At 40.5% G+C, this 15,295-nt stretch overlaps 1 protein-coding gene across 1 annotated transcript in view; it reads left to right on the forward strand.

Annotated features, from left to right (window-relative positions):
- The first annotated feature begins 5,835 nt into the window (after positions 1 to 5,835).
- Positions 5,836 to 15,295, forward strand: part of TIMD4 (T cell immunoglobulin and mucin domain containing 4) — a 33,540-nt gene continuing 24,080 nt past the window's right edge. The window contains exons 1-3 of the mRNA XM_039249463.1: positions 5,836 to 5,898; positions 10,585 to 10,917; positions 13,280 to 13,522. Coding sequence (XP_039105394.1) covers positions 5,841 to 5,898; positions 10,585 to 10,917; positions 13,280 to 13,522 — 634 coding nt within the window. The 5' untranslated portion in view covers positions 5,836 to 5,840. The remainder of the gene's footprint in view (positions 5,899 to 10,584; positions 10,918 to 13,279; positions 13,523 to 15,295) is intronic.

Below are 15,295 nucleotides of genomic sequence, written 5' to 3' on the forward strand. Positions count from 1 at the left end.
TTTACAAAGATGGGTGGTGGGCTGGATCTAGTCCATGGGCAATAGTTTGCTGACCTCTGCTATAACTGATGAGGAAATGAATGAATGAAAACGAATGAGTGGGATTATATTTAGCTTCACTTACCAGAAAGGAAGTATTGCTTATCACAAGGAACTCTTTATTAGAAAACATGGATTCTATTTTCTTCATATCACTTAACAGTCTTTTATCTTCTGGTCTCCAACAGCCTTATCTTTAAATAGTAATTTAAATTAATAATACCTCCTCTGCTTAAAATTTGCAACTACCAGGTCCTTAAGAGTGAGATCTATGCCTTGTTTGTCTTTACCCTCAAAACCTAGCAGAATTGCACATGCCAAAAATAAATAGATTGACAAGCCACTTGCTGAATGATTGAAAGGTCAGGGTGAAAACAGGTATTTGGTGAAGCAGGCAGTTGGACCAGATAATTGTGTAAACTCTTAAAATTGGAAAAACTTTAGTAGTCCAGCTGAATTACTGGTATATAGAAGTCCTTCTAGATTTAAGGACATGGGGTCTTTTGAAAAAAATTTTTTTTTAATGTTTATTTATTCTTGAGAGATAGACAGAGCAGGAGCAGGGGAGGAGCAGAGAGAGAGGGAGACACAGAATCCAAAGCAGGCTCCAGGCTCTGAGCTGTCAGCAGCACAGACACAGGGCTTGAACTCATAAACCGTGGTGAGATCATGGCCTGAGCTAAAGTCGTACACCTAACCGACTAAGCCACACAGGTGCCCCAAGAACATGGGACCTTTTGATCCCAAATGACTGAAGACCCCATACAAACTGGCTTTATTTCAAATGGATGTTTATTGGCACATTGATGTGTCTTGTTTCAGAGATTCAAACCTTGTCAAGGACCTAGGATTTTCTATTTCTCCACTTGCTTTCTGCCTAATTGATTCTCTCATCAGGTAGGCTTCACCCATTGGTGGCATAATGGAAAACTTTGGATTCAGGCTCATATCCTCACAGCTGAAAAATCAGTAGAAAATAGAGAGTGTTCCTATCTCTCAAAAGTTCTAGTAAATGTGTCAAGGTTGGGTATCCTTGACTTTATTTGGATCAAATTGTTCATCCTTGATTCAAACATCATGGCCATGAATGAAATCAATACCATCTAAACTGCTCTGACTGAGAATGAGGGAGGACTGGCTCTCCAGATGCAAACCTCCATATGCAGAGGACGGTGGCAAAGACATGAATAACCTAAAACTGCTATGGCCCTCTCTGAAGAATAATATACTATAGTACAGTAATACAAATTGAACATCTGATATTAGGATGAAGATCGTCTAGGGACCCTAACTTAGGAAGAGAGGATAACCAAGCTTAGCCTCTCTTTCCGGTGTGTGACCCCTTACAGATACTAAATTATTAACATTTGCATTTCTAAAATAAAAGCATATGTGCATTAAAAAAACGCTTTATTTTAGAATAGTTTTAACTTTACAGAAAAATGATGAAGATAGTACAGACAGTTCTCATACTCCCCACACTTACTTTCCCCTATTGTTAATATCTTACATTATGGTAATCGTATACTTGTAACAGTTAATAAGCCAATATTAATACATTATTATTAGGCAAAGTCCAAAATTTTCTTAATTCTCACCTAATGGCCTTTTTCTCTTCCAGGAGCCTAGCTAGGATACCACATTACATTTAGTTGTCATGTCTCCTTAGGTTAGTCTTGGCTGTAACATTTTTTCAGATTTTCCCTTGTTTTTTTAATGACCTTGGCAGGTCTGTTAAGGTGTTTTTTTAAATTTATTTTGAGGGGCGCCTGGGTGGCTCAGTTGGTTAAGTGCCGACTTTGGCTCAGGTGATGATCTCACAGTTTGTGGGTTCGAGCCCCACTTCAGGCTTTGTGCTGAATATTTGCTCAGAGCCTGGAGCCTGCTTCGGATTCTGTGTCTCCTTCTCTCTCTGCCTCTCCCCTCACACTCTGTCTTACTCTGTCTCTCAAAAATAAATAAATGTGTAAAAATTTTATTTTGAGAGAAAAAGAGAAAGAGAGAACATGTACCAGAAAGAGTAGGGAAGGGGTAGTGAGATGGAGGGAGAGAGATAATCCCAAGCAGGCTCTGTGCTGTCAGCACAGAGCCCAACACAGGGCTCAGTCTCACAATCTGTGAGATCATGACCTGAGCTGAAATCAAGAGTAGACGCTTAAATGACTGAGCCACCTAGGCACTCACGATGTTGTACATTTTGACAAGTATTTATCAAATATTTTGTAGAATCTGCCTCAGTTCGCTGTTTGATGTTTTCCTCATGATTATACTGGGATTATGTTTCTTGTGAAGAAGACTTTACCACACAGGTAAAGTACCATTTATTTATATATACCATATCATGTCAAGGGTGCAAACCATCAACATGACTTGTCTCTGTTGATGCTGACCTTGATCACCTGCCTGAGGTAGTGTTTGACAGATCTCTCCATTTTAAACTTAGTTGTTCTCACTGTCTTTACCGGAAGTTTTGGACGGAAGTCATTGTGTTTAGCCCACAGTTAAGGATAGGAGATATGCTCCACTTGTCCTTTGAGGAGGAAGTGACCACATAAATTATTTGGAATTTTTTTGGGCAGAAGTTTTGTCTCTTCTCCCTCACTTCTTTATTGATTCGATCACTATATCTGTATAGACGTTTATTTTATTCTTTGGGTTATAATCCAGTTCTAGTTTATTGTGTTGCTTGGGTTGTCCCAGCTTCGGTCATTGGTAGCTTTTTTGGTTGCCTCCTGTGTCCATCTAACAATCACACCATTGTGGGTTTTCTTATTTATTTTTTGAGCACTTTCAGGCTTCCTAGCACAAGATGCTCCAGACTCATTGTAAGTATTTCCTGCCCCAGTCCTAGAACCAGGTATTTCTCCAAGGAGCCCTGGTTCCTTTAATTGGAGAGTGGTATTTAGAGACTAAGATCTGGGTGTGAGGTGTGCTCAATATGTACATTTTGTTAAAAAGTAAAATTATTCTAAAAGGCTTGTAAGTAAAAAAAAAAAAAAAAAGTCAATATCTTTCCTATTCCTTCCCACAGAATGTAAATTCTTTTGAGATTTTTCTTCTTTTTTCCCTTCCATATTACTAATAATGTGCATTTACTGTTATTATTTGATCACTTTGATTACCATCTATTGACCTCCTGAAGGGTGAGTAGGGTTTGGCTTTCTTGAACCCCCATTCCGCTTGCTCCCTGCCCATCTTCTCAATGTATTCCCATCACAATTTTGTGTTAAACTAGTAGCCAGAGTTTACATTATGACTGTACAACTATCTTTCCCATTGAGCAAATGTACTCCAATTTCATATTGTACAATATTTAGCGTTTCCTGATTGTAATAATTGTCTCCTGTTTTCCTTTTATTAATTTCCCAAGTGTTTATCAAAATTCATCTTAAAGGATTCAAGCCCTTTCTATAAAAGACTTATTAGATCTCTTTTCAAAAATGCCTAAATGCATGAGATAATCTATCTATTACACTCACCACAGCCACTGCCAACCTTATTCCTCTGTCTTTCTGCTCCAGCCTGGTTTGCTTATTGTGGTAACAAGTTTGCAAAGATGCTTCCCCTTCACCTCCAGTGAACTTCCTGCTATTCACACCCTTGTATTGTTCCCTCTACTTGAATCCAGGATGGGCTTCTGGTTTTTTTTTTTTAAGCATATTTATTTGAGAGAGAGAGAGTGCATATAAGTGGGGGAGCAGGGAAGGGGCAGGGAGAGAGAGATAGAGAGAGAATCCCAAGCAGTTCCTGCACTGTCAGCACTGAGCCCTACATGGGGGCTCAATCTCACATCATGACCTGAATTGAAATCAAGAGTTGGATGTTTAACTGACTGAGCCACCCAGGCGTCCCTGGGACAGCCTTCTTTTTGGCCAATCAAATGAAGTGGAAATGTTACTGAATCACATGTCAGTTTAGGTCATAACCTTTGCATCTTCTTCCTGAGCCTGTTGGAATGCTCACTTTTGAGAAAGCCAGATATTATGTAAGAAATTCATTTACGTTGAGACTGCTCTACTGAAGGAAGCCCAAGATGCCTGTGGAAAGGCCATATGGAGGCTCAGGGGCGCCTGTCCAGCTACTAGGTCTTCTCTTCTAGTCATCCTATCAATTTACTAGACATGTGAGTAAAAACGCCATCTTGGGTATTGTCTTTGTATCTTTTTCATATTGAAGATTTTTCCCCAAATGTCTCAGATCCTTAGTTGCCTATTCATATTTAAAAGAAACACTAAAAACTAATTAGGAATGCTGCCTACATGACTGAGCCTCATGAACTGGTGACTTTATTGAAGGGGAACTGTGCTGGTATTGTTGGGGAACACCTAAATACCAATATCTGTAAGTGTTTTATTAGGACCATCCAGTTTATCCAGAGACTAAATTCCCCACTTTTCCAGGAAGAGGATTCCACAGTTCAGTGGGTATTTGGGGGGAACATTTTCTATGAATCCTTCTATTTTCATCCTTTCCCCCTGTTTTTCTAGATTCTCTGAGTGTAGAGCCTCATCCAATGTTGAATGTCTGAGACTCATTTGGATGGTTACAATCAAATGAGGATTTTTCTTTTTTAATCTAGAGCATTTGGGCATCCTTAAATTTCCTCTCTGGAGCTGGTGATGTTCTGGCTGGCCACTGGTATGGTGGGTCTCATGGCTGCATTACCCTAAGGATCACAGGCCAAAGGAGGGTGTCATGATCAAGAGCATAGACTTTGGGATCAGGGACACTTGGGCTTGAGTTGTGTTTACATCTTCTTGGCTGTCGATGTCATTTATATAGCTCCCTTAAACCTCTGTTTCCTCATCTGTTAAATGGGAAAAAATACCTATCTCTTAGTGTTGTGAGAATTAAATAATACATCTGTATCATGTAGTGGAGTGCCTGGAATATAACTATTCAGTAACCAATGATGATGATCTAAATTTATATTAGAAAATGTATCTAGTTGATTTGATTCCTCCTCTAACTGGTTCTGTGGTCTTGGATAGATCACTGAAGCTATAGGGTCCAGAGGGCTATGAATGTCATCTCACCCAAGCCTTATAATCTGGCTCCTGAGCTATCTTTTATGCTCTTCATCAGTAAGTGATAAAGAATTCACTAAAAAATGGTAGAATTGGGTCTTGACCTTGGGCTTGTTTGTTACCTGAGCGTGTCCTCTAACGACCACAGTAGGCTTCCTCTATTGAATTCTTCCTTCCTTGTCTAGTAAATTCTAATGGTGATTTTGGCTTATGTGATGGTTGATTGCAGCCTTGCCTTTTTTTTTTTTTTTTTCAATTATCAGAGTAAAGGGGCCAACGTTATAAGTGACGGAGAACCAGGTGATCCAGGTAAAGGGAGCAGAGCCAAGTTCCAGTCTAACTTTCCTTTGGCCCCTATGAGGAGTTCATGTTTAAACTGCAGCCAATGAGGTGAATTCAGTGCATTTTATGGCAGGCTAGACAGGAGCAGGAGGGACTGTAGCTCATGCACAGCTCATACATGCACATACCCACAAGCACATGCATGGATGCTAACACACAGATAGGAAATCTCTTGATACATGCGGACAAAGGAATACAGGCACAACCTTACTACCAATCCACACATTTCCACATACACACGGTCAGGAGAAAGCGCTCAGTACATTTTATCATACATCTCTTGAGGGAGACTATTCAGGAGGGAGGAAAGGGAAGATTATGAGGCAGAAAGAGAAATGAAACTAAAAGGTCCTGCCCTGTCAGCACTAACTGGAGTATAAAAAATGGGCTTTGGACAGACAGACAGACTCTTGGGGCCCACCAACAGTCAAAATGTCCAAAGGGCCTCTTATTCTCTGGCTGCTGATTGAACTTGGGCGGCTTTCTCTGAGTAAGTGTTCCGAATCCTTCCATGTAGGAGTCCTTGGAGAGCTTGGCATCCTGTGATAGATTTTCACAGGTGATTAGGCCTTAGTAGAGCAGAAGCTTGCTTCATTCTTGATTCCTTCTGGGTTTTTTTGTTTGTTTGTTTGTTTGTTTGTTTGTTTTTTGCCTTTGGAGGGTCTCTGCCCTTCCTAGTTACACAGGATTTTATCTTAAGACTGGTTTTAGAGTTTTAAGGTGGGGTAATTTGTATTCATATAAGAGATGACAACCAGGGGGCCCCTGGGTGGCTTAGTCAGTTAAGTGTCCAACTTTGGTTCTGGTCATGATCTGACAGCTCGTGGGTTTGAGCCCCATGTCGGGCTCTGTGCTGACAGCTAGCTCAGAGCCTGGAGCCGGTTTCGGATTCTGTGTCTCTCTTTCTCTGGCCCTCCCCTGCTCACACTGTCTCTCTCTCAGAAATAAATAAAACATTTTAAAAAATGACAGCTTAAGAAGAAGCACAAAATAAAGGGTCAGATGAAATGGGGAAAAGAAATTTCCTCTGCAGGTGTCATTAGCATAGTTGGAGGCAGGGAAATTCTTCTGCGGATGCTCTTATTATAATTCGTATTTTTCTCTTTATTTTCAGGAGTTTTAGTTTGCTTTTTGTTTGTTTTATTTTGCTGGGCATGAGGCTTCATCCCTCACCAGAAAGGTGAGGTTTATTGTTTCCGTGTTTTGGACGATGCAAAGGCACACACTCAGTTTGGGCCAGTTTAGACTTCTGTGTTCTGGTAGCATAGGGCAAAATGCTTCTCACTGAGCTGCAGTTGTGTCTCAGTTACTAACCATTAACAATGGAAACATGTCTAAATTGCTCTGACTTTTCTATGTATGAAATGAGGGAGCCAGTTAAGACGAGTTTGAACAATCCATGATTCTAGAACTAGACAGTATCTAATATCCCTAGCAGTTTTCAAATTTAGTACCTATTTGCACATGATATCTCAAATGTGCTGCCCGTGAAAGCACTTACATTCCAAGGAAAACAAGTGTGTTCTCTCTACCCTTCAATCCTTTGTCATGCTGTCTCCCCCCTCCCCCTGCTTTTCTTTTCTCTGTAACTGCATGCATTATCAGGTCTCCACCCAAGTCAGGCTTTTCCTGAGCACCCAGAGCCTCTGGACAGGTTTAGGTGATTCTGCTATGAATTCCTGTCTTCCATGGAGTCATCCGTCACAGAAGTTGTCACCTTGTAGTAATTGATCATTTAACTGCCTCTCTTCCTAGATACTCTGTAGCAGTTAATGGAATGAAGACAGTTCCTGTCACCTTCTTTATCAGTGTTTTCAGTGGTCTTTATTGTGTCCTGAGTAGTTGAGGTGTGGAGATTTTATTCTGTTGGAGGTTACTGGAGTCCATGACCACATTTCCTGCTCCTGGCTGGACACTGACTGGGCTTCTCCAATCCTCCATGAAGGAAGCAGCACCTAGTGAACTGTCTGTTTTTTTTTTTATTTGTGCTTTTTCCAAAATGATCAATTTAGAAGAGAGTGACTGCTCAGAATCACCAAGGATCAATCAGGCTGGATATTCTTAAAAGATGCAGAATGAAACTCATTCCTCAGTAAATAAATAGTGAAACTGGGACCCCAGTTGGGGAAGGGATCACTCCTGAGGTCACCACTTGGAGAAGGAACCAAGCTGGCAACAGAACCTAGGTTTTACCTACCGTCCTGGGTAATTCCCGGAAAGGGAATTTGATTATCAGTGATTCTTTTGCTCCAAGATACTTTTGTAATGGCAGGCCACAGCTTCTTGTCCTATTTCTAAATTCTGAAATGCTTGGTTACTTGTGCTAATAGTTTATTAATTTCATGTGGCATTTGATACTTCATTGCATGTAAACCTCAGAACTATTTCTGAACCAAGTATTATAGATCCTCTTTGCTTTAGATGATAATGAGGTCAAGATTATGGTGGCTTTCCCCCAAGAACACAAAAGTCTTAACTAGCAGAATGAAGTTTACAGTGTAGGCCTAGTGGGTGTTTTTCTGCCACACCAAATTGCCTGCTCCCTTTTTTTTTTACTATTAACTTTTAATCCAATCAGTAATACAGAAACACCCTAGGTGAAAAAAAAACAACAGCATTACAAAGCTAAAATCCCTTTGACTACTCTCTCCAGCCCCAGTTCCTTTCCCCTGATCGCAGAGGCGACTGGCACAGTGAGTGGTGTGTATATCCCATCAAACACTTTTCTATGCATATACCTTCATATGTCTGTGCCCACAGACAAAAAAAATGCAAATTGTCTTATTTATTTTATATGATGGTTTTATATTTTATGTATTGTTTTGACTTTGTCCTTTTTATACATTGATAAGGCTTGGAGTTTTCATGTCAACTGATAAAGATCTCTCTACTTCTAATAACCTTGGAATGATTACATGGAAGGAATGATTCATTCATGTTTCCATGGAATGCATGTACTACAGCTTTGCCATTCCCCATATACATTATTCATTTCATTCACATGAAATGTATGAAAGGTGCAGCAAACTTTTGCAAACAGGTTTCCCTGTGCACGTATTTTTTTTGTAGGGTAGATAGCAAAGCATGAAATGGCTAAGGCTTAGCTAGGATACATGCATATTCAGTATTAATGGAAACTGCCAAATTGCCCCACAGTGTGGCTATACCAGTTAAACCCCCATTTCATTCCAATGTACTCTAGCAGTCTATGTCATTTCCTAAGTCCCTGTCTGGCCAACTTTGATATTATTGGCATTCTAAATTTTTGCCAGTCTTGCAGGTGAAATTTACTGGCTTCTTGTATTTCCTTATCTATGCCTGTTATGTCTTCTGTCAATTTTTCTATTGGGAGTTTTCTTACTGAATAGTGGTATGCCTCTTTCTATAGTATGATACTAGACAAATGAGCTGTTGAATCTCCATCAGAAATAATTCCTGCATATATTCTAAATGAATTTTCCAAATATTTTTAGGAATAAGCTGATATTGAAAAGGTTATTAGTTTTAGATGCATACGTTCTGATGGTAATATAGCTAAAGGTGATGACCATGAATGTCTTATTTATTTGTTTATTTATTTATTTATTTTTCCTTGTTTCATGGTGGGTTAAAGACTTCTAGAGCATTTACAATCACTGAAACATTTTCACTACAATGAAGTGAATAAACTGTGATTTCAGGGAAGGCTCCAGGCTGGTCTGAATTTGGTTTGTGCTTCCCTTATTTTAGAGAAGGATGTGGGGATGTTCCTGATACCTCGGTCAGAGAGGAACCTGGTGCTGCTGGCCATGTGCTATATAACTCAGCCAAATGGGCCACCAAAGCTAGTGAATGGAGAGTCTCATAGGAAGGTATCTTGGAGAAACCAATAAGCAGGACCTAGGTACCCTAGAGAAAGCAGGATGGAGCCCTGATGATCTGGAGCTTCAACCTGTCTTCAGTAGCAATTTTTTGGGAGGGTTTAGAACACTTGCTGATGTTCAACTAAACCAGTGGGCTTAACATTTGCAGCACTGAAAATGTTTCACAGGTTCTTAGAGATGGAAGTAATCTTAGAGGAGCTTGTCCACCGGGCTTCAAATACTGGGTGACTAGCAAGTGATATCAGAATTATCTGGAGAATTTCCATGGGCCTTGGCCTCAGAGATTCTGATTCAGGGTTGGGCAATAAAATTTGCATTTTTAACAACTTTCCCAGGTCATGCTGATGAACAGGCAAAGCTGGGAAATAGGACTGCTTCATTTTAGGAATAGTGACAACTTCCATCTCACACAGCTCATATGGGAAAACTAACCCTTGGCATTTTTGTATGTCATAGATGCCATTCTTTCTAATTCTTGTGGTTCTTTCCAGTTTTTAAAAAATTTAATGTTTATTATTTTGAGAGAGAGAAAGAGAGCACAAGCAGGGGAGAGTCAGAGAGAGGGAGACAGAGTCTGAAGTAGGCTCCAGGCTCTGAGATGTCAGCACAGAGCCTGACGGGGGGCTAGAACTTAGGAGCTGTGAGATCATGACCTGAGCTGAAGTCAGACGCTCAACCGACTGAGCCACCTAGGCACTCTGGTTCTTTCCAGTTTTAACACTAAAAAAGTTTTCAAACTCCACTTAGCTTCATATTATCTAACAACAAATAAATGGTCCAGAGCAATTAATTTCTAGATCCAGTACTGAAAGGAGAGAAGGAAAATGGAGCGTAGTTCAAAGCCTATCTTACTGCCACAGCATTCTCTGGGTTGGAAAATGGGAGGAGTCCTAAGCAGTCAGGTCATTAGTACATGGTCACTGCTTCTTGAGGATACACTGGGTAGAGTGCTAGTTCTGGATGTGTTTACATGAGTTAGTGGAATTAAAGAGTTGGATTTTTCATTGGAAAAGTTATTGGTTTATTGGAATGGTAGTCAAGAACTTAGTTTTAAAATCAGCAAAAAGGTCTTATTATGGAGATATGTTCATACTCTCAGGTGGGTCAGCTGTCTCCAACTGAGGGACAAAAGGGTGTGGAGTTAGGGACTCAGCATCAGCTAAGGGCACATCACAATTTAGGCTAACAAATTATACCTAATGACCCTTTTCATCTTCCTGGAAGCGTCTATCTGCACAAACATCATGTAGTATATTTGAGAGATTTTAGTACTGCACAGCCGTAATTTTTCTCATCTTTTCTCACAATTCCAGCTACACCAGAGACTGTGAGAGGGTATTTGGGTCAGTCGGTGACCTTGCCCTGTAAGTACTCTTCCTGGTCTGAGAGCAGCAACAGCATGTGCTGGGGCAAGGGGCAGTGTCCCAAATCCAAATGCAACAATGAGCTTCTCCACACTGATGGGATGAGGGTGCTGTCCAGGAAGTCATCAAAATATGAACTCCAGGGCAATATCCGAGAAGGCAATGTCTCCTTAACCATCCTCAACACGAACGAAGGTGACAACAGTGTATACTGCTGCCGCATAGAGGTCCCTGGCTGGTTCAATGACATGAAAAAGAACATTCGCCTGCAGCTGAGGAGAGGTGTGTACATGAAGGGGTTTGTGTCTGTGGAAGGAGAGATTTAACAATTAATGGGGAATGGATTCACTGGGTGGTGTTGGGAAGCTGTAGGTGCTTAAGACTGAGGGGCAGATTAATTTTAAGTTGTGTTGCTATGACTAGAGGAGCCACAGCATAGAACAAATACCCATGGGGGCCAAGAAGACCACAGAAATGAGTGGGCAGGGGGTGCATGGGAAGGGCACCAGTGAACTGCAGGGTCAGTCTTCAGAGGACATCTGCTTCTTATCTATGAGATTGTTGCTTTGAAGAAATATGTACACAGTGTTTTCAGATTCCCCAATTTTTATGTATGTGACTTTGATTTTTGTATGTTGGCAAAGAGTTTTAAAAAATACCATATAAATTAAATAAAATGTGTCCATGGGTCAGCTTCAGCCCATAAGCCAAAATTTGAGACTTCCAGCAGAGGGGAGACTTGGAGACAATCACAGTAGTTTTCAAGTGGCCGTTCCTTCTGTTACTGTCCGTTGCTTTTGATGAAACTGGAATGTGGTGGAATTCTTAAAGATTTTAGCTGCATGCAAGGCAGTACGGTTGAATTACACTAAAAGTAATCACCTTTCCTGCTTGTCTGGAATGGTGGCTCTCAGAGAAAGCTTTATGTTCAAACTGTATGAAAGATGGAGGATTATTAGGGCACCTCAGTGGCTCAGTCAACTGAGCATCCAACTCTTGGTTTTGGCTCAAGTCATGATCTCATAGTTTCATGAGGTTCATCAGCTCTGCGCTGGCAGTGTGGAGCCTGCTTGGGATTCTCTCTCTTTCTCTCTCTCTCTCTCTCTGCCCCTGCCTCCCTCACACTATCTCTGTCTCTCTCAAAATAAAGAAATACACTTAAAAAAAAAGAGAGATGAGGGATTCTTGTGCTTTGTTTCTGACTGGGTTGGCAACTTGGAAGGCAGGGTCATCTGCTTATAGCCACGCATTTAACAGGAATCTCAGGTGACTCCAATACACTCTAAAATTCAAGAACAACTTATGTGGATGCTTCTCATTAGAGAACTTTCACACACATTAGTATATTTTTCTTTTAAAGTGACTTTGTGATAGGAAAGGTATTTTTCTGATTTAATGTCTTTTTATTGAAGTTAAATGATGCTAATCCAAGTCTTCTCTTTTCAAGCCTGATATAACCAGCTATTATTTTATAAAAAACTTTTTGAACTCAATATCTATGGGTCATTTCTAAGCTCATTGGAATCTGTTAGAGTTCATTGAAATTTGGCATATTTAAAAGAGGGTAGCATATGTAGAATAACTGTGGCTGATTAACCCAAATTCAAATGTTAGGGGGTGAGTGGTGTTGGCATGAACTTGTATTTAATATACGAAAGAAACTACATTCTCATGCCATGTTGTATACTTTGGACTAATTTTTTATTTAGGTTTTAATTTTATTTCATTGTGGAAAGAACACCTATGGTGAATTCTGCTCACTTAACAAATTTTCAAGTATACAACATATTATTGTGGACCATAGGTACGATGTTGTACAGCAGAACTCTAGAGCTTCTTCATCTTGCTTGACTGAAATGTTATGTTTGGGCTCACTTTTGATGCAATTATTCATTTGCTCACTGATGCAATCTTTTTGGAATACCTACCATGTGCCCAACATTGTGGTAGGTATTAGATTTGTAGCAGAAACAAAATAAACACCAGATTTTCCCTTATGGAGCTTACAGTCTAGTGGGAGAAGCAGGTGTTCAACTATAATCATAAAATAAAATGTGCAGTTATGAAGTGCAATAAAGGCTGTGAGGGTAAAGTATAGAGTGCAAAACTCAGAAACCTAACTGATTGCAGAATATGTGTGACCTCATTGCAACAGTGTGTCCTTTTAGCTGAGACATGAGCGTTCAGTAGAAGTGAGTCTAATGAAGAGAAAGGCTAGGAAGCAACAGGTACAATGTCCCTCCAGTGTGAGGTCACTGTTTAGAGAGGTGAAGAAAAGCCAGTGGACTTGAGAAAAGTGAGAAGAGTAAAGTGGAGACCTGAGATTATAAAGAAAGAACCAGATCAGGTGGAATTCTTATGGGCCAAGATTGGGGGTTGGGTTCTTCATCTCAAAGGCAAAGAGGACCCAGTAAAATCTTTTAAGCATGGGACCAACATAATTATTTGTCATTTTAAAAGATTGTTCTAGCCAGTGTGTGAAGAGCATATTGGAAAGGTCAAGGGTAGAGGCAAGAAACCCAACTTTCATGGGCATTCTGGTGGTCCAGGCCAGTGGACCAGACGAGAGCAGCAGAAACAAAGAGGAATGGACAGCTCCCCACATATTTGTACAGATGTATCTTGTATCTTCCACCGCTTACAGCCCCAACAACCAAGGGCTCAACAACATATCTCCCAAGAACCACCACTGCCATGACGACAACCACGGTTGTGCTTCCAACAACAGCTGTGACTACACCTGAGCTCACAACCAGAACACCACTTCAGACTACACTAACAACAGTGGCAACCACATGCCCCTCAACAATATCGACCTTTCTTCCTGAAGCAACCACAGTTCTTCAGACCACTGAGCCTTCAATGGGAGCACCCGCCTTCACTACAGGTACATGGTACATTGGCCATTCTTTCCCTTCTGCTGGTCAGATGTATCTTGGGTCCCTTGCAACTGGGTTCTTTTACCAAATGGGGCAGTTTAGAGACTTGCTTGTGTGTGTGTGTGTGTGTGTGTGTACTTGTTTGCTAGGGCTGTCATAAAAAAGCCACAGACTAGGGGGCTAAAACAACAGAAATTTATTTTCTCACAGTCCTGGAGGCTAGAAGTTTGAGACAAAGGTCAGTATGATTAGTTTCTTAGCTTATAAGTGGCCACCTTCTTTCTGTGTCTTCACATGGTCTTCCCTCTGTGTCTGTGTCCTAACCTTATTTTCTCATAAGGATGTCAGTCATACTGAATTAGAGTCCACCTAATTTTACTTAATTACTTCTTTCTTCAAATAAGGCCACATTTTCAAGTATTGGGGGTTAGAATTTCAACATATGAATTTTGGGGAATATAGTTCAGTTTATAATTGTATGTGTGTATGTGGTTTCATTAACTTTTTCCTTTTCTTTGTTTTATGGTTTCCTCCCCCCCCACCCCCCATTTTTTCCATGTTTTTTTTGAAAGTCAGATATTTTGGTTCTCCAGTTGACCTTCCTGAAATCTTAGAGATATTTCTGGAACAGCCAGGAAATGTCACCTGGGATGATACTCCAGTTTCATTCTTCCAGGGGTTAAGTCTCTGTCTGGACATTCAAGATTGGTTGAGGAAAGGCCTCCAGATGCCTTAAAATCCCTTGATGATGAACTAGTTCTACTCTTGTTTCTTTCTTCCTCTTTCCTTCCCTCTTTCAATCTCTCCCTCCCTTCCATTCTTTTCTTCTTTTTTCCCTCTCTGGCCCTTCCCCCTTAAGTCCTTTTTTGATCCTCCATCTTGGACCCTCATTGAGTTACTAGCCCCATTACTTATAGGGCTTAGCAAAGGTTCTGCCAAGTTTCAACCTCTGATACCAAGGTAAGGCTATTGGAAACTCATTAAGAGATAGAGTTTTGCTTGATCCTAAAAAATTACTTGCAATCCTTGAGGAAAACCTGAAATATATAAAAAAATTACAAAGACAAGTATAAAAATAGCCCTGCATCCCACCACTTAGCACAAACACTTATTTTTTTAGCTCTCTTTTATCAAACCTTTTTTATATTCCAAAATCAGAAACTTTCTTTCTCTCCAGTGACTCTGAGAGAAGCACCAAGGTGACCTCTGGAAACATTGCTTTGCTTACATACAGAGATATGAGGACACTTTCTCTTTCTTTTCCTCATTTCTTGGGTTGAGGAGAGTAAGATGTATTGAATGAGATGATTGAAGATGAGTTTTGGGTCCTGTGTGCCATGAACCCCTCCTAGGACAAATTGGACAGCATTTGTGGTTCATTCATTCTTGTGGCTTTGAGAGAGAAAGGGGGAGGGGAGAAAGAGAGAGACAGACAGACAAAAAGAGAGAGAGAGACAGAGAGAGAAAGACTGACCTTGATTTGTTTAAGCAACTCCTCATGGTAGCACATTTCTGGAATACTTGCCTTTCCATTCTAGGTGAGGTGGTGCTTAGCTGTCTCCTTCTAATTCCCAGTACAATGATCTTTGTTGACTCCTTTGAGGAACATCCTCATTTGATCATTGACTTTCTATAGTAGAGGGAGAAATTCTTTCATTCATGTGATCTTTCCATTCATCAAGCCTACTTTAGGTATTTAATAGGGACCCAAGGGCAGAGAATACCCTAAAATAAGACACAATTTACATCCATGGCAGTGCTAGAGAAGTGCCCAGGCTGGG

This window comes from Hyaena hyaena, unplaced genomic scaffold (genome assembly GCF_003009895.1).
Source record: "Hyaena hyaena isolate Hyena2069 unplaced genomic scaffold, ASM300989v1 scaffold_336, whole genome shotgun sequence".
NCBI classification, from domain to species: Eukaryota; Metazoa; Chordata; class Mammalia; order Carnivora; family Hyaenidae; genus Hyaena; species Hyaena hyaena.